Raw genomic sequence first — 23,321 nt, 5'->3', positions numbered from 1 at the left:
CTCCATGTCAAATCCATGAGGGAAACGAAAGAGGATCAATAATGAAATACGAAAACATTTTTTTCTTTAAAAAATTAGAATATATTTTTCCATTTAAAGGCTGTATTAAAAATATGAAATGCAATTTAGTAAGTACTAATATTTTACAAAAACGTATAAATCGCACGAAATGGCGGAACGACCAATAAGTGCGTTTAAAACATTGATCTTTAAGATCAGATACAAACTGAATCAAAACGATTCCTTTATTTAAAAAAATATAACATGTAGGTTTTATAAAAACAATTAAAATCAAATTAGACTTCAAATTGGGCAATTTTACAACTAAAAAAATAAGGTTGAAATTGAAGCCCAATAAAAAATATACAGTTTAAACTCATCCGTGTTCCATAGCAATTTCTTAATTATTCTAACATAGAGGATTTAGTCAGAAAATGATATTAACTTACTTTCTTTATATAACTGTTAACTTATATTCAAACACAGGTCGGAAACATGGATGAATTATGTGTACCAACAACGGTTTAACGTACAGAGCTTACCTAAAGTTTAAGCATAAATCTAATAAACAGACTATCATTACTTTATGTGGGATTTATAAGTCAGATAGCTTTAACCCTTTTGTATATACAGGGTGATTCACAACTTATCTGTAAAATTTTAGGGATGGGTGTGTAATGAAAAATTAAGTCGATTTTGTAAGAAATTTTTTTTGGAAAATCCCTATAATTTCCGCGGAAATAATTGTTAAAGTTTAATCATTCTATAACTGGACAACTGTAATATTTACATTTTTCTGCAGAATCCCTTTTAGGTTCATCAACCTTACGTATAATTTATAGTTGGGTCTCCTACATGTCAATGGTTGGGAGCTGAAAACATGGGTGATCCGACTTAAGGGTACTTTTATTTTACCCGAAGTAAAAGAAGCGAGCTTACATGTGTAAGCAATTTTGGCATCATAAATTTTTACCCTTAAGTCGGATCACCCATGTCTTCAGCTCTCAATCATTGACACATGGGAGACCCAACTGTAAATTATACGTAAAGTTGATGAACCTAAAAGGGATTCTGCAGAAAACGGGAACATTACAGTCGTCCAGTTATACAATGGTTAAACTTTAACAATTTTTTCCGAAAATTGTTTAAGGATTTTCCAAAAATTTTTCTTACAAAATCGACTTAGTTTTTCATGACAAACCTATCCCTAAAATTTTATAGATAAGTTGTAAATCACCCTGTATGTAGAAACTTCTCTATTTTTACAACAAAGTCGAGGCATGATCAGGAAATTTCTGAGTTGTACATAGTGATAGTGTTAATATTGTTAATTAAGTTAAGTCTGTTAGATCTAAAATGAAAGAGCTATGAGGGGGTTGATGTGCCCCTATGGGACGCCTATGTATGTTGCAACCTGGTTAGAAGTATTCTCGTCAATTAAGAGGGTTTTGCAATCGTTATCTTCATGTGATTTTGATATTTGATGATTGATGTCTAACCACCCTTTGTCGGTACTTGTGGGAAAGGATAGCCTTTGTAGGCGTTGATGAGAAGTGCAGCCGCGCTTTGTCGGCATCTATGAGGAAGTACCGACCAAGTGTTCTGAGTACCACGGTAACGTCGCAGGTGGTGTCATAAATCAATAATTGCTCTCTAGCCAGAGTACGACACTGTTTTATTACCCTTAGATTTAGTATTGAAGAGCGCCCCGAATCTAAAAGAGCCTCTTTCTTTCAAATGGCTCATCTGAACCTAAACTCAAGAGCATAACTATAGCATCACACAGTTTTAATAAGGATTAGGAATAAAGTTAAAGTCGGATGTGATATGGACATTCAGTCAACTATCAAATAAGGGTAATAAATTAAATAACAATTAGTTCATTTCATAGTTGCGACTGAAAATGCCTCGTGGTAGTTATTTCTCGAAGTTGGAAAAGGGAAAAATTTTAGCTTTTTATAAAGAGGGTCTTAGTTTACGAGAAATCGGACGACGAATTAATCGGTCACATAAAATTGTGATGAATTATTTGAGAAATCCTGCTGAATATGGAACTAACGAAAAAGGTGGCCCCAAAAAGAAAATTTCCCCTAGAACTGAATGAAGACTCATTGCCATCACAAGTAACAGTGTAAAAAGTTGCAAAAAAGTAGGGCAAGAATGTGGAAAGAACGTCTCAAGGTGGACGATAAGAACAATAATTAAAAATGATTATATCGTGCGTCAAAAACTAAAACAAGCTCCAAGACTCCTTCCTCGACATAAAGTTGCAAGACTAGAATTTGATCGGGAAAACATGAATCGTAACTTTGACAAGGGAACTAATAGCATCATAACTGTCGAATAAATTAAGCTCTGTCTATTGTAGATAATCTTTTCCAACGAAAAAAAAATTAAATTAGATGGCCCAGACGGATTCAACTCGTATTGGAGGGATTTGAGAAAGGAACCTCAATATCTCTCCAAACGTAATTTTGGTGGTGGCACGCTAATGGTATGGGGGGCATTTAATAAAGCAGGTGTTTTAACTCTGGCTTACCCCTCAACGAGGATGAACAGCAGAGAATATCTTGACGTTCTCCAGGCACATTTGTTACCACACTTAAATAATAATGCAGATAGGCAATTAATTTTCCAACAAGATAACGCCAGCATTCATGTTAGCAGAGAATCGAAGAGATGGTTTGAAGAGCATCGTATTGATTTGTTAAACTGGTCTGCTTGTTCCCCTGACTTAAACCCAATGGAAAATCTTTGGGGTATTTTGGTTCGTCGGTTATATCAAAATAACAAGCAATATGGCACCCTAAATGAATTAAAAACTGCTTTGGAGAATTGTTGGAACAATTTAGAACCAGACATTATAAATAATTTAATTAACAGCATGACTTCTAGGAGTTTTGAAGTGATTAGAAGAAATGAAAACCCAATTCCCTATTAATTTTCAAGAATAAGTGTTAAAAATAATTATTTTGTTAACGAATATTGTGTGATGCTATAGTTATGTACCTACCGTCTTTTCGTTTTTTTTTTGTAATAATTTAAACACATTAGTTTCTAGATTGACTAAATTTGTTACCAATCAATGCTTTAGAGTGCTTTACCTCATCTGTACCAAAATTATTTAAAAATATAATTGAAATACAAGTTTACATTAAAAATTGGGGTGGTGCTATAGTTATGCTCTTGAGTTTATTATCCGCGAGCAGAAATCTAAAAAGTGTATCCGTTTATATTAATAAATTATATAAAACCCTAGACAATGTTAGAAAAACCTACATTTATATTTTGAGTTGATTTTGAGGTTCTTACACCGCCTTTGAGTTTACTTTCAACGGTTTTCTTGAGAACTATGATAGATTCCTTCATGAGCATATCGAGAAATTCGTTGCATAATCGATCTTTAACCAGAGCTTCGTCACGGTCGTAATTAGTCCAAGAAGGGTCTTCAGCTTGCATTTCCTAAAACAATTTATATGAAATGAATCAGCGTAAGGAAGGCAACGAAGTAACTTCGAATTTTTGATCCAACTATGCTAAATATGTTTGCGAATGTCAAAAGTAAAATATTGGAAATGAAAAAACCTTATAGCCTTTTGTCCTTAAATGTCTAACTTTTCCACTTGTTCAACCAAAGTCACAGACAACAAACAAGCCAGATAATTTACACTGTGCTCAATATAAGTGATAAGAGATACTGATTTCGATAAATAAGAAAGGTAAAGGCTAACAAAATGACCAACCTACAAAGTGACTTCTCTATATCCATTTTATTATTATTTTTTGAATTACTAAAATTTAATTCTGGAGTTAATTATCATATCTTTAAATTAACTTCCAAGCTTCATCATACAATTTTTTTTCAAACGTTTGGTTTTCTAGCTACTATCATGAATGTATTTTTCAAAATTTATAATAATATGTGGCACACAGCGTTTCATAATAAAATGTCATTCAAGTGGGTGAATCTATGCATGATTGTAAGCAAAAAAATCAACACAAATACTTCGTTACCTAACTTTAGGGTGTTTAAGTTTTAATAATTTTTTTATTGTTGCTTTATTTATTTTCACAGTAAAATGCAGAGGCAAGTTAAGGTCTGAATGACGAATTGTCAAAGCAGAAACAAAAACAAATTATTACAGTTACAATTACAGTTACAACCTATAAACCATTTTAAAGTCCAGTTCTTAAATTTAGACAAATTCAGAATAGTGTTTCAATTTTTTATTCAAAAAAGGTTGTTGACACAAAAAAGAACTCAAGAGACAAAAAGTTTCCAAATTAATAAAAAGACTGCAATTTTCCTAAAAAAAAAACACACACACACACACAATGACAAATTGCTGGACCGCAGCAGACGCTATTAGGAAAACAAAAACTGATAGTGCCGTTCTGCAAAAAAACTGATGCATATGAAAGGAGATCTCACTCTTAAAAAAATATCATTCTCATAGATGTTTGCAAGCAATTGGCATGACTAAAGATATAAAATATAATAAATTATCTGTCTTGAAATTTGAGCAAAACATATTAAAAAGTCCATGAGCAATAGAGCAACAACAGATTTTTTTTTAAAATAAGAACACCCTCTAGCAAGGTAAAGAAGCATTTGCGGATATAGATTTATATAAATTTTTTTGCCTAAAATAGTATATAAATTCACCACCGTAAATATTTGGCGAATATTTAGTTAACTATGGCCGAAGTTTCGATTCAACGTTCAGATATTAACCTACGCAGTTACTATCGTTAGTCTCTGTAGATTTTGGATTATCAGCTTCTATTCCATCAATTTAATTATTTTTATATTACTTATGATTACATGTCCAATTTATCAACGCTTTTCGTTCATTTTAATTTTCATGGATGTACTTTCTAACCTTGAAAAATATTAATACTACTATGATTTTTGCTTAGAATGATGAGATTCTTCGAAAGGCAAAATAAAATTTTTAGATCCGTAGTAAAAAAAAACGTAAGTTGAGGATTGTGACCCAAAAATGAAACGTCATATTTTAAGTTTGACCACAGTATGTTGTAGGGTAGTAAGAACCGCTAGTATCAAGAGGAAACTAAATCCTTATTCATCATCAAACAATCTCGAGAAAAAATAAAAATAAATTACAGAATTGTTCTTTTTAGGATATTTCGTGACACTGTCGAAATGTTTTCCCTATATGAGGCACGAGGAATATTAAACAGCACAACCGACACTGTATTTCCTATATTTTTTGAGATACCCAACCTGTCTATTGGCGGCGGCGCCATCAGCTATTAGATATTTTGTTGAAGGATGACCCATATCTTCGTATTGTTTACTACTTACTTGCACTAGCACTTCATCCACATGGTCCCTCTTCTTTCGAGCCCACTTGATTACAGCATTTTCTCGTCTACGTTCATTTCTTTCGAACCCCAAGAGCTCTAACGATTTTTTGGTCATTAACCGTTTTAAACCATTCAAGTCCAAAGGCTTCACAGGCGTCAACACCGGCTTCCGCTCGGGTTTTAACCAAGATGGCTCGGCCAACTCGTTAAACTGATTATAGTGATCTTTGGCAATTTCTTTACACAAATCAAAAACATACTTGTAGCAACTGAAAAAATGAATTATTTTACAAATTTAAAAATGTAACTGTGAAGATTTTCCGATAATGGTTACCTCTTGTCGATATCTTTGGCAATTAGATTAAGAGTATTATCAGAAATCGTAATGTGATCCAAGTTCTTTGATAGATGAGCTTTATGAATGATTTTTGCTGAATATTCGATAATTTGTTCGACTTCCTCCCTAGTTTCGGGAATCACAGAGAGATGAGTTTTCGGAGATTTAGCTTTGAACGGGGGCGTGTAGGGTGGAGGTGGTTTATTAGGTATTTCACGAACGTAAAATGGGGACCCAACATCTTTTTGTTGTTGCTCTTTTAGCAGCTTAATCTACAATTTTCGGATATGGAGAAAAATTGAAATGTGACGAGGAAGACGCTTACCTCCTGCTCAATAGCCAATTGCTTACGATGGAGTTCCTCGGCCTCAGTGCCCAAAGATAGAGATTTCTTTTCCTCGATTAGAGAATCTGAAAATGGGAATAAAAACTTAAAACGGACGAATAGCGAATACTATGCTAGAATTATACAAAAAGAGTATTTAAACCGACAGAAAACAATGTTTTTTATTCGATCTGTGTTTGGGTTTAAGTGTCCATCTTTCTAAACACCTACAAATCTGATGTACATTGTTGTGATACGTGCGAAACATTTTATAATAAAATAAATTAACTAAAACAACCTAAATGCAGTACATAACATTTTCATTGAGTTATTATCAAAAAGACAAAAAAGATTATCTTTTAGAGTAGGTGACTTTTATATATAGTAGTAGACAAATTCATAATTTTATTTCTTTACGGCTTTTCGCCATGAAATCAGCGGAAATATGTTGTAACTAACATGTATAATAATGAGCGATTAACAGTCTAATTCTGTAAATTCAATAAAACATGACCGTGCTGTAAAATCTTTACAAACACATATATAGAAAAAAGTTTTACCGAACAAACGGTAATTCAATTCCCAAATGCGCGCGATGAAGCCACTTTGCGGCATCCTTTCAGGGAAAGATGATTACCTTTTTGGATGCATAACCTGTATTTGTTGTCTAAACTAATTCCATTCTTTTTGATTTTTGAGAGAGTGTACCCTCATTAACATTGACAGCAAAAACAAAAATTAATTTTCTCATATGATATTATAATACATTATGACTGATGTTAAAAAAAGAAATTTGGTTTTGAGTCACTCTACTACCACAGAAAATTATGTAGATATAAATTATCAACTGGTTGATTCCAAGAAATCAATCAATTGATGATCCGCCTAGGTTCCATCTAAAAATAAGCAGTATTTTTGGCACCCTCAAAATTCCCAACTTATTACCAAAAACTCGGAACAGAGTCCCTAAAACAACAAACAAAATCGTATTAAAAGCCTGCCAAAACAAAATTTACAACTGTTCCGCTTTCCGCTACTAAAAGTATACAGACTTAACAGTTAAAAATAGCTCCGACCCCATTAGGAACAAACAAACTATTTATATAAAAAATCTTACCAGACTCCGCAGACTGCAATCTGGAACTCTTATCCAAATCTTCTTCACTGGGAGATTTAGCTTGCGAGGGGGATGGGGGCGACTTCAAGGCTTCATCGAAAGTCTCGGGGGGAATGGTTGGAAATGGTCTTTCATTGAGAATCCCCACAGCACTACTAGCTATGGAAAATCGGCCTTTAATAGACAATACTTTTGTCGGGCTTGTTGAAGCTCTGGCACTGAGTGACGCCGCTTTCTCTTCATCGGTTTTGTTTTTGAAGGAAGTTTGGGGAATGAGTTCATTTTCTGAGTTAGATGATGGTGGTGAAGATAGCGACGACGAGGCAAGAATGACATCCTGTGTAGTTTCGGGTACGTGATCTTCTGTTGATATTGAGTCTTCAGTGATATTAACTTCACTAGATTCATTCAAAGTTTTTGATGTACTTGCTTTGGAAGGAGACACTGCCTCTGGTAGAGAAAGAGATTTCTCTGTGGCATCAAACTCAACAGAACCGTTTAACTCCTCCACAGTATTAACTTGTTCTTCAGTTTCACTATCACTGTTATCACTAGTATGCGTCACTACAGAATGGTCGTGCCCAGAATTTTCTTCCTTAAAAATTTCTTCATTTGCTTCATTTGTTTTATCAGGAGAGCTTGGTTCCTCTACACTGATCACTGACTCTTCTTCAGGAGTTTTCTGTTCCTCATAACCACTTTCAGTCACTTCGGTTTCCGAAACAACTTCACCAATATTATCCTCCCTGCTTTGTTGGACTGATGATAGATTCAAAATATTGTCTTGAATTTTACTGAAGCCCTCGATCAAACTACTGATGGAAGAAACCCCCTCTTGGTCCTCAGAATTTTTTTGATGCACTGATTCGTTATCAAAGTCAGCTGTGTAGTTGGGAGATGAGGCCGCATCGTACTGCGACAAGTTGGTCTCAGTGGCAAGTCCTTGAGACATGGACGCAGCCTCACTAACAACAGACTTATTGGGGCTGCTAGGTGTGCGTCCGATAATAGTGCCGATGCAGGTTTCCAACTCTTCGATGGCCTTTTCCTCGACCAGCAGCTTCTTGTGCCATTGCAACAATTCTTCAGCTGCCTTTCTGCGCTTCGCCAGGGCGCGTTCGCGCATCAAAAGCGTCCTGTAACAAAAACTTACATCAAACATTCGTGCTACGCGAACTGAATGTATGTTGGACAGTGAATCGCGTGTTTACATGGGGAACACGACAATCCGAATTGGTGTGACTTGAATGAGTTTAAAGGCTGACTAATGTGAAAGTTAAGGAGGAGTCCCGCGAGAAACTGTGGACTGGCCGGGCGCCAACAGGATATCTATAATTAGGCGGCTCTCGGGTCGACGGTGTTTGCTTTTTTTCCTCATTATTTCTCGACGAAATCGTGTTGGATTAGAATTAAGGGGGGCTTCTACCGTTATTCAAAATTGTGAGTCTATCAACTTAATGTATATCACAAAATTGCATAAAGGTAAAGACCGACCTAGATTTGCAAATATGTAGTTTCCTAAATAATCAATACTATACGGGGTGTTTCACAGTCTACAACAAACTGCAAAAATCTATATATCATATGTTTGAAAAGCACACAGTAGAGGTATTTCCAAAACGGGTTGAGGCACAGTTCATTTAAGGTTGACTTAATTTAAGATACATGCAAAATTTGCAGTTTCTTTATTTTTGAAATGTATGTATAATTTTGCAAAAAGTTTTCTACGCTAATTCCAATCATCATTTGCAGGTAGTTGCTTGACTAATTTTCAAAATACTTAGAATCCCAATGCATTATTTGGAAATACAATGTGTTTCCCCAAATTCGGCTCTACACGAAAATTACTAAACATAGACAGTCGTTAAAGAGAAGTTGCGTCTTTGTGAGGGAAGTTCTTTTGCCAAGGTAAATCCAAATAATTCTGATTAAGTACTTCCAGAGAAATCCGAAAAAAAGCGAGGTTGTTATTTTTTTCTGATTTATATTACAAAGATATAAATAGAGATCATTTTCTTAAGTCATAGTTTTCCAAGTTTATGGTTCGTTTTGGAATCTACTTATCTCCCACATACAAAACACTATTTTCCGATCTTATAACGTAAGTAACTATTATATTTCAAAATTGTGCGACACATGGTTATTTTGTAATTATTAAAGGAAAACAGCATGTCAAAAGTGATTCAAACCTGTATAGGGAAAAAGTTTCTCTGTAATTTAAATTAAACCTCTTTTCTGGATATCTCCTATAATTGCTTTCTAAATTTAAGTCCCAAACTTCATTAGTAAAAAAAAGTCAATTCTAAAAATTTAACGCTCTTAGATCCACGCGCTCAATTTTAATGAACAATATTGGCGCCAACCGCATCCTCCTATAGTTTTCGCACAACAAACGTTTTTAATTAATGATTTTGCTCCGAAGTCCGTATTCCTTAGTGAACCAGTATTAAATTAAAAAATTGATTGACATATTGTCAAAGGTGTTTTTTTTTATTTCGATATAAATTGTTGATTTAAAGAGAAAATTTATTTTCTGTGTAAAATAGTTTAAGTTTAGAATTTTTATTGTTTGTGCAGAAATGGGCACAATGAATATGAAGTTAGTAATAAAATTATAAAATTAACGTCTGCAAACAAAAATGTAGTTTAAATTGTTATCGTTTGAAAAATTGTAATCGTTTCCACAACTATTCTTTTACTTAAATTGTATTTTATTCTTAATATGGCCATAATAGACTCTAATTTTAACCTAAATATATAATTAACATCAATAATTAATGTTAAATAAACACAAAATGCATTTTGCACTAACAGCTTTAGATCCACCCTCGTTTGACAGATATAAGTAATAGCATATTAAGCATTAAGGGCAGGAAGTTTTACTGATCGAAGTTTTTCCAATGTCGCCAAAACCTTAAAAATCCTTACTGTTCGTGATATTCGCAATGTTTTCGATGTTGAATATGATATGTTTTTTGCATACAGGTCACTTTTTGGCACATTATTTTATTGTTGCATCAAATTTCAATAATTCATAGTTAACCCTAAATTTTATCTATCGTTCTAGAACCACAGTAAAACCCATTAGAGTATGTGAATTACTTACCGTTCCAGGACAATAAGTAAACTCTGTTAGCCTTAGCAGTTAGGAAATGAGCCTTAATTTAAACGGATACCATAAACACTAAAAAAACAAATAAGTTACACAAAAAGGAATAAAAATTAACTCCACTTTGTAAGTATCCAACCTCTAATGAAGTTCTATTTTAGCCTTTACGAATTAGGCGACAAGAAATTACTATTAAGGAGTAAAGAAGATTTAATAGAGTGCAATCAGAAAATGTAAATGATAAAACTGTAAATCCTTACATAGAAAAGTTATTTTTTAACAACTCTTTTTCAAATAGAGTTCATGAACATGACGCCAGATTGTGAATATAATACTACATTATTATTAAATTCTGCTACGTTATCAAAAATTAAAACTAAAAAAAAACTAGCTGGATTGAAAATAGTCGTGATGCAACCCAATTTATAATATACTTCTGAAGTTACCATAGAAGTACTCAAGAGAGTCAAACCTTGGTGTAAGTGATTTCGGCTGAATAGCAAGGCGTATAAAATCAAAACCACTTAAGAAAGACCTGTTTTTCGAGTAACCTGTAAGTTTCACTTTACGAACATGTGTTTGAAATGTATTAAAAAATAATGCATATCGTAAGATATTACCTTAGATACCACTTTCACTCAGAAAAGTGAATTTTATTATGTCTGTCCCTGCATAAGAAGAGCATTGAAATTTATCAAAAATTTTAAGGCAATATGCATGAATGCAATTTGGGCAAATTGCAAAAAACATTTCTGATCCAGAATGCATTTTTTGGTATACAACTACCTACGTGAAGCAATTAAAGGCGAATTTCATTAATAGAATAATAAATATTTCTGACACCTGGATACTATAAATTAAACTCCTACTAGCTAGTTAGTTCAGGCTATTACAGTTTAGGTATCAAAAATTGATGAATATCTGAATATTACAACGTAGGGTAACAATTTTTAAAAAATAAGCAAATATGTGGTTCCTGTGGAACCAGTGAGAAATGAAAAATTTCCTACATTAAGGGATATTTGGAGTGCTAGAATTATACGGTTGTTTGATTAGACATCATATTAAACAAAGACTTTAAAAAAACGAAAAATTTACGAAAATATTATACACTTTAGGCCATTCCTACAAGCTTTTGCCAAAGCGAGATATAAGTCGATACGTAAAAACTTACAACGATGTTCTTACGAATTCTCATCGCTATGGCAGGTGCATAGAACACTGTTCAGGAAAGGTTAAAAGTTATTCATATAAAAAACTCTCAGAGTATTGTGGGCAATGGATCAAAATCTGGTCTCGAGAACACATGAATCACAAAAACACAAATATTGGACGTGCATTGCAATTTTTCCAAAAACAATAAGATGTGTCACAAATGTGAGTCAGGTTCTTCGAAAATAACCCACCATTAAATTAGCTTTGGATGAACTTAAAATTAGCGTTTTGAGGTGAAACGTACCGTGTGCCAGAACTATGGTGAGTGCGTTAAAATTGTCGGTTTTTTGAACTTTTACTCGTCACTCATATAGATACCAATTATACAGGGCGATCCACGATAAGTGTTCTCATCAAAGTTATGAAGAATAAAAACAAATAATTTTACAAATTTTATGCTCTCCATTAGTAGATCACGTCAGTGGATAAGAAAATAATTTATGGATTGGCTGAATCTTTTACATTCATTGCATGTTTGCATTCTTCACGAATTTGTTGCATTCGTAAAAAATTAGTGTCATATCAACTTTTAACACACCTGATGAACCAATTTGAAATAAATGAATACCTATTTATTAAAAAGATATGTTCATCTAACTTTTTCATTTAACAGAAATCATTAAAGATAAGTTATGTCGACCATAATGGATTAATAATTGAATAGGTTGTCCAAAAATATTCGAATACGCCAATTGAGTTATTCCTGGCGAGACGTAGTATAACGGCCTGTCAATAATGATGTTGTTTTGGAAACAGAGCGGCGCTGGCGATATAAAAATATCCCAACAGTTTAAGGATGGAGTAGCACTAGCGACAAATAAAGGAGAAAATAATAAATCACGGGACATCGTCATATGGCTCAACCGGGCAAGTAAATGTGGAAAGCGGACGAAAAGTTGAGCGAAAGTCCACAAAGTCGAATAATGATCGTTTAGTCTAAGAGCAGATTCAGATTCATATGGAATTCATTAAAATCACAAAAGCCGTCGCGCTGTCCTCACAGTGGGCTTCGTTTGAGACTGCCTTCGGCGAAGGCTAAAGGATGATTATACAGGTCATATATAGGTTAGATATTTTTGGCGATACCTGTATTGAGATTTTGAAAATAAAAAAAAACAAAAGGCAGACTAAATGGGGAAAATTTTAGCCAGTCTTGTTTAAAGGCCATCGCTTTTCGCCTATTAAATTATTCGCCTCTAGTTTTTGAGATATTTTCATAAAAGTGAAATAATATACATGCTATTCCTAACGTGAAATGTGGGCCATGTCTTCGTTATCGAATAATAAATAACAAATCTTCAATATAACTTCTTAAATCTTTAGTCTTTTTTTATAAACCCATCATAAAATGTTGCTATATATTTGAGTGTTTAGTGAGTGTGAATATTCTTAACTATACTTCAACTAATATTTTGAACCTCCATTTTCAAAACCTGAAGGTTTTTTGGTAAGTACGGTTTTAAGTTTTAACAGATCTGATCCCCACTTGTAAGGTCATACTTCACTTCATCCAACGTTAAATTAACGCTTTCCTTTAATTTTCTCTACTTTTACTCTCAGTTTACCACGGAATTCTAACATACTGGACTTGTGTAATCGCATATTTCTGAGATTACCTACACAATTTAATATACTTGATTGCAACAAGATTTAAATATTTGCTCTAGTGTATGGCCAATATGTGGAAATATATCCTATCGGTGTCAGAGTAAAATACACAAACAGTGCTATAAAGTTTATCACTTCGGCATTCTTCTGACACTGTAATATAAAAGTGGCAAACCTCTCATTAAGACCTCGAAATAAAAACAACATGCCTTCAAAGAAAACTTACTCTTTTGCCATTAAAACGGATGTAGAGTTGATCTGCCCTTCCGCCTTGAAGCTGTCCATAACTTCGTCCAAATCCAAGTAAACATTTTCTTCATGGTCTGGCAAGATGTGGGTCAAAGAATGTTTTCGCGATGGGGTTCTTGAAGATATGGTAGTTACCTAGAAGTTTAAATGCGGGTTAAGTAGTAAAAGAGGGAAAGAGGTTCTCACACAAATTGCGTAATAATACGACTTAACTATTTAGATAATATAGGTCGATTCAAAATTACTGATTGGGATTTGCGGATATTTGTTATTTCGAATTGCATATTGTTGTAAATAATAATTATTTACAAGTCTATTACTTTTTTTGTTACAGTTCGATTTTTTTAAGAACGAAGGGTCTTCAGGAACCGTATCTAGAAAATGGTAACGAGTTCTATAAAACCTTAAATATAACCACCTAATGGACGCGTATTATATATTATTTTATTTCATATCGTCGTCTAATTTAGAGAAGATTTGTATTCTAAATGAAAACCAACAATGATTCTTGAAAACATGGCGAACGCCAATTTTGTTTACATTCTGACACAATCGACTTGCAATATTAGAGCGTTTCAAATAATCTTCAGGTTCAAATTAGTGCCCGCTATGGCCACAATAAGAGAAAAATGTTAAATTTTTGTGAGAGAATAGTTGTGGGAACAACTACAATTTTTCAAACATTAGGTCCTTAATTAAGGATCTGGTGAGGTTGCTTAGAAATAACATTATAATATCAGCGTGGACTTCGATTTACGGGCTGCAAATCACCACAATATAATACAGGGCAGACAGATCTGCCTGGACAGTGTGAAATAACATATGATATTGTAAGTATAGGAGGGTACTGGAGGTATTTAACGATTTTTTTTTGCATCCCTACATAAGCAACTTTATTTTTAAGAAGATGTTTGATTACCAATCATACTTGCACAATGAAAACTCAAAAATTTTTTCCTTCAGCAGGTGATCAATTTTCTCAACACAAACGGCACTATCTTCTAGCCAAAATTGTAATGACAGTACATCTAATTCCCGAGCTACACATTTTTTTTAATTTTAACTATCTTTTCAAATAGTCAGAAGAAAATAAATCTGAACTATACACGTAGCTTAAGAAAAAATATGGTAACAACTTCCAGAAGGGGTAATTTAATGATAAAAAGTCAATATAAACTTACAAGTGCAGGTGTTTAGTTGAACAAGGTATGCATGTAAACCTTATTTTTTAAAATTTTATTCCCAGCTTCTAAAATATGTGAGACACATCTTAATACTTACTTCCTCATTAGCACTTCGCTGTGTGAGAGAGGCATCTGAATTCACAGTGGAATAGATACTACTTTGTATAGCCTTCAAAGGTCCGGAGAATGTCTTCTTCTTACGGCTGTCCAATTTACAGCTTGATAACACTTTATCCGAGACGAGTTGCTTTTTAATTTCGTTCCTGTCTTTCTTCAGAGCGGCCTTCCGTTTCTGCGACTCTTCTTTTTGCATTTGCTTCAATCTGTAAAGAAACCACGACTTCTCACTACCGTTTATGCGGCTTAACTAATACTATTCTCGCATAAAACCTTGAAAAATATTACATTTAAACGTGCCACCTAAGATTAAGATTTGTTGTATGTATAATAGAACGTGGGTAAATATTCGTAATCACTTTTAGATAACGCTGGGTGCTTTGATAAAAAAAAATGTCATGTAATAATTGTTCTTATCGTCTACCAACTTCAAACAACCAATACCTATCAATAGGAGTACTAATGACTATTGATAAGTACTCTACACAAACAATAAGTATAGTCGAACACGACTTAAGTAGCTGATGACTAAAAATATGAATACAATCAAAACTATAAAAAATAATTCCGGTTTTCAATCCGAATTATTCCGGACCAAGTATCCCCTCTAATATTCATAATTTATACATACCCTTAAATTATTATCATTTACATACTATACAGGGTGGTACAATTTACAAAATTATAACTTAGCACTTTAACGTGCCTTTCACAGAATTCCCAAGTCGTTCTCAATCGTAAAAATAAGAGGAAAATAGAAAAATGACTATTTAATTAAATTGTATTTAAAAACATTTCTAAAAAACCTAAGAACGTTTTCCTCTAATCAGTACTAAAATCTTAAAGGTTTTACATATAAACCAATGTTTTTCTTGAGGTTTAGAATTACGAATTGTCAATTGACGTCGTTATAAAGGCTGCCAATATTACCTGTATCTATATGTATAACAATATCATGGCCCCACCAAAGACCATAGAGCCCACTTATGTATCTTACCTTTTTCTTTAAATAGAGAAATCAAGACAAAATTTTTAGAATAAAACCGAAATTTTATACTATTTTAACTGAGATAAAAAATATATCATTTAAAATTCAAATTAAAATATTCAAAATCACCACAAGAGTTTCAACAATATTAAAAAAGGGCCATGTAACATCATTCTCGTTAACTAAAAAAATCGCGCGGCATATCCTCCAATATAATAAAGAGTTATTTCTAACGAGCTATTACATTAATGAAGGACGTTTATATCAGATCACATTACATACACATATGTATACATAGGTATATTTACTAGTGAGACATATTATCAAACTTCAAATTTTGATCCACTTTTTACCCTTACCTCCGCATTTCCTGTCTTTCTTCCTGGTGTTTCAAAAGAATTCCTCTTTGTTTCTTCTTAATTAGAGACGCTTCGGCCAATTTTCCAGTTTCAATAAGTTGCCTAAAATAAATAAATAACAGCTGTATAATTAAAAAACAGACGCAACTAACTTTTTTTGCATCTCTAAGTAAATCAGTTCTTTCTTAGTCCGGTTCAACAGAGACTGCTCCCGAATTTTTAGCTGTTTCTTCCAATTTTCTATGCGATCATCTTCGTATTTTATCAAGCGATCAAACTGAAAGAAAAAATAGAAATACAAGATTATCTACACCGGGTGACCATGATGAATGTGGTTAAACGGTTACCTTTGTAACTAATAAATATAGAAATTTGATGGAGCCACAACAGTAATTATTATCGACGAGTGTGGGAGGTTTTGAGAGCACGTTCTGTAGTTTTAAATATTTATATTTAATGAAGTTGCTTTAATTTAAGGTGTAAGCGTGCTTAGGAAGCTTTAGGATATATACAGGGTTGTCCATTAGTATGTGGACGGTAAATAATTTAAAAACTATTAGAGATAGAGAAAAACTATTTCCACAAATATTGTACAGTTTTTAGAGATGCACAATCGGAAAATGTTAATAAATATACAGGGCCGTTCAAAAATGTGTGACATACCAAACATATAATTTTTTTAATGAAACACCCTATATATTTTTATATTTTTAAATTCAGCTTTTTCTCCTGATTCTAAAAATATAAGGTTGTCATATTTTTTATCGGATGGTTAATAGCTATGACCATTTTTTAATAAAAATAAAGGTTAATTTAGCTAATTACAGTTTAAACAATAAAAAAAACAAGACTTCTTATTATGTAACAAAGTAGTACATATGCTCTATTTTTTAAAATTACTTTCAAATTTTTGAGATACCTTTATTTTTTATACAGGGTGAACAAGAATATCTATTTGAAAATGTTTCAACTTTTTGAAATGGAACACCCTGTATATTATTACATATTTGAAATCAACTGGCTTTCGTGATTTTATAAATATATGCAGTTGATAATTTATACCGAAGAATTTAGAAGTTATGCCATTATTTTATGGAAATTACAATTAATTAAATATTAATACATGTTAAATTGTTCTCAATGTTTTAAACAGAACTCCTTGTGTGCATGTAAAATATCGGTAAAATCAGTCTGAAGGAGACAAGAATGCAACTTGCATTCTTGTTCAGGAGTTCTGTTTAAAACTTTGAGAACAATTTAACATGTATCAATATTTAATTAATTGCAATTTCCATAAAATAATAGCATAACTTCTAAATCCTTCGGTATAAATTATCAACTGCATACATTTATAGAATCACGAAAAACGATTAATTTCAAATATGTAATAATATACAGGGTGTTCAATTTCAAAAAGTAGAAACATTAAAAAATATACATTCTTGTTCACCCTGTATAAAAAATAAAGGTATCTCAAGAATTTGAAAATCATTTTAAAAAATAGAGCATATGTACTATTTGGTTACATAATAAGAACTCTTGTGTTTTTTATTGTTTAAACTGTAATTAGCTAAATTAACCTTTATTTTTATTAAAAAATGATCATAGATATTAAACCATCCGATATAAAATATGACAACCATATATTTTTAGAATCAGGAGAAAAAGCTGAATTTAAAAATATAAAAATATATAGGGTGTTTCATTTTAAAAAATATATGTTCGATATGTCACACATTTTTGGACGGCCCTGTATATTTATTAATATTTTCCGATTGTGCATTTCTAAAAACTGTACAATATTTGTGGAAATAGTTTTCTTCTATCTCTAATAGTTTTTAAGTTATTTACCGTCCATATACTAATGGGCCACCTTGTATATATTATTCATTAGTATAAAATACTATTGTTGTGTATAATATGGTATGTGTAGCACGTTGTATGTTATCAAGATAAGGAAGGCTACCAATTATGATATTATTGGCAGCAAAGCCTATGAGACGTGACAGCAACACATTCCATAATCTAAAAGTGTTTGTCATGTCGTGAAAAATGTTAAAGAGAAACGGATCGCATTCATAAATAGTTACATATGGTGAATTTACCAAAAATCGAGAATTGAAACCCTAATTTCTAGTATCATACCGGTTTTTTTAAACATGAACCGTAGGAATTTCTACACAATCGACTGTTTTAGTCACTAAGACAACAAGATAGATGCTACCCTGTTGAAGAAAAACCGCTCAACTTACCATTTTCAAAGACATCATTTGAGCAGTTCCAAAAATGATAGCTTGCATAGATCCAGCTCCACGGCTCTGCGAACTCAAAGCTGAACTTGCAACTTCTAATACACTTCCTTCCTCCAAATTATGACTGCTAGCCAAAGTAGCATCAGACAGAGCAGATTCATTCGAAGGATGCCAAGTGCGGCCGGTCAGATCTGTCAGCTCTAAAGCAGAATAGTTCTGATTTTGTATTAGGTCCGGGACAGCTACTTGAGATGTTTGAGTGTCCTTATTTTCCATATTCTTCTTCATAGCAGTCTGCCATATATTGCTGTTACTCATTGACTCATAAGTTCTTTCTATATCCGACAGGCGATTAATGGTCTGATTTACGTCAGTTAAAAGATGTATCTCCGCCTCAAACCTCAATTGAATTTCCTTTGCAGCACCATTCTAAATAGTTTATTTATTTATTTAATATTCAAGTTACCAATTCAAAATATGTTCTTAAGTGCAAAAGATTTTAATAGGATCACGTTTACTTAATGAAAGACAGGATGTTAAATATAAGTTGTTTTTTTATGTATATTCCTATTCGTGGATTTTAGAACCATTAAAATAGTTACCACCGATTCCGCTTTATTAGACCGCAGAGTTATATTCTTCTTTAAAGCAGCTCTTTCTCTCTCTCGATGGGCACTAGAAGGATTTCTGTTTATGTTTATAGTCAGTTTCGCCTTATGTTTGTGAAGATTTGGAACAGATTTTGAGGACTTCGAGGAAGCTTCCGACTTGGATAAAGACTTGCTAGATGAAGAGATATTGTCGCCCTGACTATCATGGTTTTCAAGTGTCCTCATGGAGATTGAACCTAAGTACATAAGTGCATTTAATAAGAACAGAGTACTGGGTTAATTTTTGTGACAAAACAAATAAATTCATAACTTACCAATAGGATTATCATTTAATATACGTTGGTTAAGGATTGATATTGATGTCACAGTTTTAGAGGCTGTAATGGATGTTTTTAGAGAATCTGCAAAAAACGCTTAATATAAGAAAGCAAAAAACTAAGTAATTTCGTATGATTTTTTAAAAATGTTTTACTTTTGGTGATTTATTCACGTACAAAATTACATTCATTTTCATATTCGACAAACAGGGTGTGGTATTTCATAAAGAACTGATTCAAATGTGTGTCAAAAACACTCAAACATATACTGAAAATAATAACCAAATATTTTTTACTTCTTTTATAAAGTTAATTCATTTATTAATTTTCTACCATCCAATTGACCGGTTTCAACTATTAGTTCGCTAATATTGTTTAAGAACTTCGTCATAAAATTGAATACAACTATAACAGTAGTTAGGTCGTAAAACACATTAAACTTATTACTTACACAGAAATCAACAACAAGATCGGAAATTGCAAAATCATAAATGTTAAGACTGGTCACAAGTTGTTGTGCTAGTATGCAACATAGACTTGTCGACCAAGGCTGCAAAAATGTGCAGCTTTGATCATGATGTCCACAAATGTAAATTTCATAACTCATTATCCTTTATTTGAAATGCACCGTCAAAATCCACCCCGACTGTAAAAAACCGATCATTAGGCGTTACACGGCCAAGAGGCAAATGCCATCAATAATGTTGGATAATTGTCGGATTGACTTGAAAGCACGTTTTGCATTTTTTCGAAACGCAGATCAACCATTCAAAATCTAGAAACACTGACGAGTAGATACCAACATGGTTTGTACTCCGCTTGGAAATGATAATGGTGTATATTTAAGGCGCTTAAATATGCTAAAATGAATGGTGTTGACTCACAATGATTTGAAGCTTTAAATCTTCTGGGAGAGAAACACCTTTGAACGCCTAGCATGTACACGCACAAAACCATAAGAATACATAAAAGGATCCAAATTTTTAAAACGTAAATCAATAAGTGATGCTGTTGATTTCTCTAGACATCTTCTGAGCAATACCCACCAAACATAACAGAGAAATGTCAAGCTTATCACATGTAAGTTCATCTGTGATTTTTCCCCTATGCCATATTTAAAATAATCAAATGACTTTTTCTAGGTATAACAATAAGTCAACTGAAACAATTTGTTTTAGTACATTTTCAACCACCTAAAAAGTATCAAAAAATTCACAAACTTACCCTCACTGCCACTACTCCTTTCCACACTCGGCGGAGGCTGCTTAATGGCATTCCCGACTTTGACGGATAACATTTTTCGAGAGTCATCTGATTCTGTTAACAATTCTTGAAAGCTGGTTGTCGGTACCTCTTCCATAGATTTCTCAATAACACCTGCAGAGTTTATTTCAACATCGTCGATTGCAGATCGATTTTCTAAATAAGCTGGTGATCGATTGGCACGATTGAAAGAGACAAGAGAATCGCGACGATCTGACTGATTCGGTGACAGAAAATCTGAACTATAAGTCTGCAGATTTGAATGACGTTGGCTATTGTCTTTGCCTTCAAACATAATATCTGTAATTCCACTCTTAGATACAGGATTTTTCTCCCTGTAACTTTTTATGTCACTTAAATCACTACTTACTTCTCTTGGTTTTGATTTATGTAAGGAAATGTCTTTTGAATAATGCAATGACAATGAATGAGGGGTGTCTTGATCTAAATTTAACTCAGGACGATTCAATCTAATATTTCCTAGGTCTTCAGGAATTACTTCTTTTTCCTTCAGAGGCATCTTAAATAACTGCCTTTTGACCTCATTAAGTCTATCACTATTTACAGTCTGCAGCATTATGCGTTCAACTCTAAGAGGATCCAAATTTTTGCGTATAGAAACACTCTCAGAGGATATACTAGGAATGTTTTTAGAAGTATCTGAGTCATGATCAGAATAAGGCACAGCTAACCCATCTTTGGGATGGCTAATATTTACCTGCTGATTCATATGTTCTTTAGATCTTTGGGGAAATTTATGAGAAAGAAATGAGTTGAAATCCTGTTGTTTATGACTATTACTAGATGCACTGCAGAGATCTAAGTCACCTTGAACTCCTACATCAATACAAACTGGCTTTCTATCATTCTCAACATATTGTAATTGTCTCTTGACAGTATTTATAAAATTGTAAGGATCTCCCTGAGGTCGTTCTTTCAGCCATTCAGGCATTTGGTTATTACTAGGTGATACAGTCAATGATTCTATGCACTTCACTGGCTCTACTTCTTGGAGAAATGATGTATGCAACAATTCGTTTTGAACTGCAGCAGATCCTTCTCTATGATTTATTTCAGGAGGATAAAGCAAATTTGGATTTTGAAGGCTTTCTAGGGAAGCACTTTTTGGTTTAATAATACTTTGATCAAGTGAACTTGTAACAGAGAATGGCTCTCGAGATTTTGATCTTGTAGGTCTAGCCCTTTTGTTGACATTCTTCTTAACTATTTCTTGAGCTTTTCTTTGCAGTTCTTGAAGCTTTTCCTTCCGAATATCAGCTGCTGCACGCCCTTCAAATTTCTTTATTTTACTATCAGCTAGCCTCTTGGCTTTCTGCTTTTTCAAATAATCTTTCACTTCTTCAACATTATAAGTTTTACATTTCTTAGGACACACACCAGCATCCACTTGTACTACATTTGTGGGATCTTTTTTGAGTTGAGATGATTCCTTCAGATCAAAGCTTCTAACAATTTGCACTTTATTGGAGGCTGGCTCTAGTGAACTGTAAGCAACAGGAACTGCAGGCTGACTACCCCTAATTCCAGCAGCTATTAAAGCGGTAAGTTCCTGTTTTAATCTTTCTGTTTCTCCTGCAGATTCCAGAATTCTTTTTGACACATCGTCCAAAGGTTTTTTTGCTTTGTCCATTGTGGTGCCTGAAATGCAATTAGGAAAAATATTAAAAACTAAATGAAAAATATTTGTATTTTTGTATAAATTACTTAATAATAGGTTCAAATATTGGTATTTGAGGTTTCACATTTAAAAGCATGGAAACCATTTCATTGCCTTTTGTGAAATTTTTCAAATCATGGCTTATTAACTAATAAAATTTGAGTATATTAAAACAAGGTACAGGTTCAGGAACAGGGTTTTTTCACATATTTTGGACCACCACTAACACGTTTATGTTAAGAGCTAGAAAAATCCTCAAATACTACCAACTATCAGTAAAATATCGAAGAGATTTGATTTGTTAACATGTCAGGTTCAGTCTTTAGTAGTAAAGTAAGACATTTATTTCAGGTCTTATCTACCTAGTTTTTCTTAAATGTGCAGGCCTAATGCAAATCTCCAACTTAGTTTGGATTTAAAAGTTGAGATCATAATTGTATTCTTAATTTTCATGTAAACAGTGTAAGAGACTTCCTTACAGATTCAGAAGAATGCAGAAATCTCTTAGCAAATTTAACCGATAGCTTTTTCTTCTATTTTCTTTCAACATTATCAAAAAAAATGTAAAAACGAATCTCTTTATAACAGAATTGGTAGTATGCAGACTACACTCTATACAAGATTTTTAGAAATTACGATATTACCTTTATAGGCTTTCAGTTCGTTGCTATATATCACTCGTTCGTCACTGAAATTGATACAAGAGAAATTAGCAAAATAAATTTCTGTTAATTTTTTTTTAATTTTCAAAAAGCAGTTTAAAAAAGTAAAAAAATCTGTTAGTTTTGAAACGTGGTAAACATGTCAACGTCATCGTCATTGTCAAGTGGTACTAAAACAACATGCATCTAGACCTCAAGCTACGAAGCAGAATGGCAACACCGCCTATTCTTAAATGATTACTTGACTATAGTCCGGGCTGATGGACACTTCCAAATACAAATGCTATCTACATTCATCCCCCGTATACAGTATGCTAAAACTTTAATCTAATGTTGGACTATGTTAAACTAGAATCCAAACTATTAAAAATATTAATTTTGCACTACTAATCTTAGGCCAATAAATTAATTACAAACTTCCATAAAGTCCCAAAAATGCATTTTTATATTCTTCAATTTTGTATCAATTTGCACCACAGATACATTGAAAATTGGTATCACCTTGAAATGGGGTCTAAGATGAATAACTATAGTTCATTAAAATGTAACATAGAGTTGAAGTAAATAAAAATTTAATATAAACATTGAATACCATTAGT

At 32.9% G+C, this 23,321-nt stretch overlaps 1 protein-coding gene across 1 annotated transcript; it reads right to left on the bottom strand.

Moving 5' to 3' along the window:
- Nucleotides 1–215: 215 nt before the first annotated feature.
- Nucleotides 216–22,802, bottom strand: LOC136416603 (uro-adherence factor A-like). Its single transcript, XM_066401866.1, has 15 exons — nucleotides 22,705–22,802; nucleotides 20,344–22,041; nucleotides 19,117–19,203; nucleotides 18,794–19,038; nucleotides 18,192–18,620; nucleotides 16,092–16,216; nucleotides 15,940–16,041; nucleotides 14,573–14,798; nucleotides 13,269–13,426; nucleotides 7,111–8,246; nucleotides 5,994–6,079; nucleotides 5,666–5,940; nucleotides 5,330–5,600; nucleotides 3,280–3,462; nucleotides 216–582 (listed from the first exon to the last, which is right to left on the bottom strand). Exons 2-15 carry the CDS (start codon nucleotides 22,031–22,033, stop codon nucleotides 580–582), a joined length of 5,016 nt encoding a protein of 1,671 aa, XP_066257963.1. The 5' UTR covers nucleotides 22,034–22,041; nucleotides 22,705–22,802; the 3' UTR covers nucleotides 216–579.
- Nucleotides 22,803–23,321: the final 519 nt, after the last annotated feature.

This window comes from Euwallacea similis, chromosome 24 (assembly GCF_039881205.1).
Source record: "Euwallacea similis isolate ESF13 chromosome 24, ESF131.1, whole genome shotgun sequence".
Classification (NCBI taxonomy): Eukaryota; Metazoa; Arthropoda; class Insecta; order Coleoptera; family Curculionidae; genus Euwallacea; species Euwallacea similis.
This window is presented reverse-complemented; position numbering and strand designations above follow the sequence as displayed.

Bases quoted from the DNA above. Each gene is read 5' to 3' on its own strand.
- LOC136416603 (XM_066401866.1), bottom strand. From the start codon at position 22,033: ATGGACAAAGCAAAAAAACCTTTGGACGATGTGTCAAAAAGAATTCTG. The intron at 19,204-20,343 runs GTAAGTTTGTGA...CGTTTTTTGCAG, and splicing joins AAGGAGTAGTGGCAGTGAGG to ATTCTCTAAAAACATCCATT. The intron at 5,601-5,665 runs GTAACCATTATC...TCATTTTTTCAG, and splicing joins GCCAAAGATATCGACAAGAG to TTGCTACAAGTATGTTTTTG.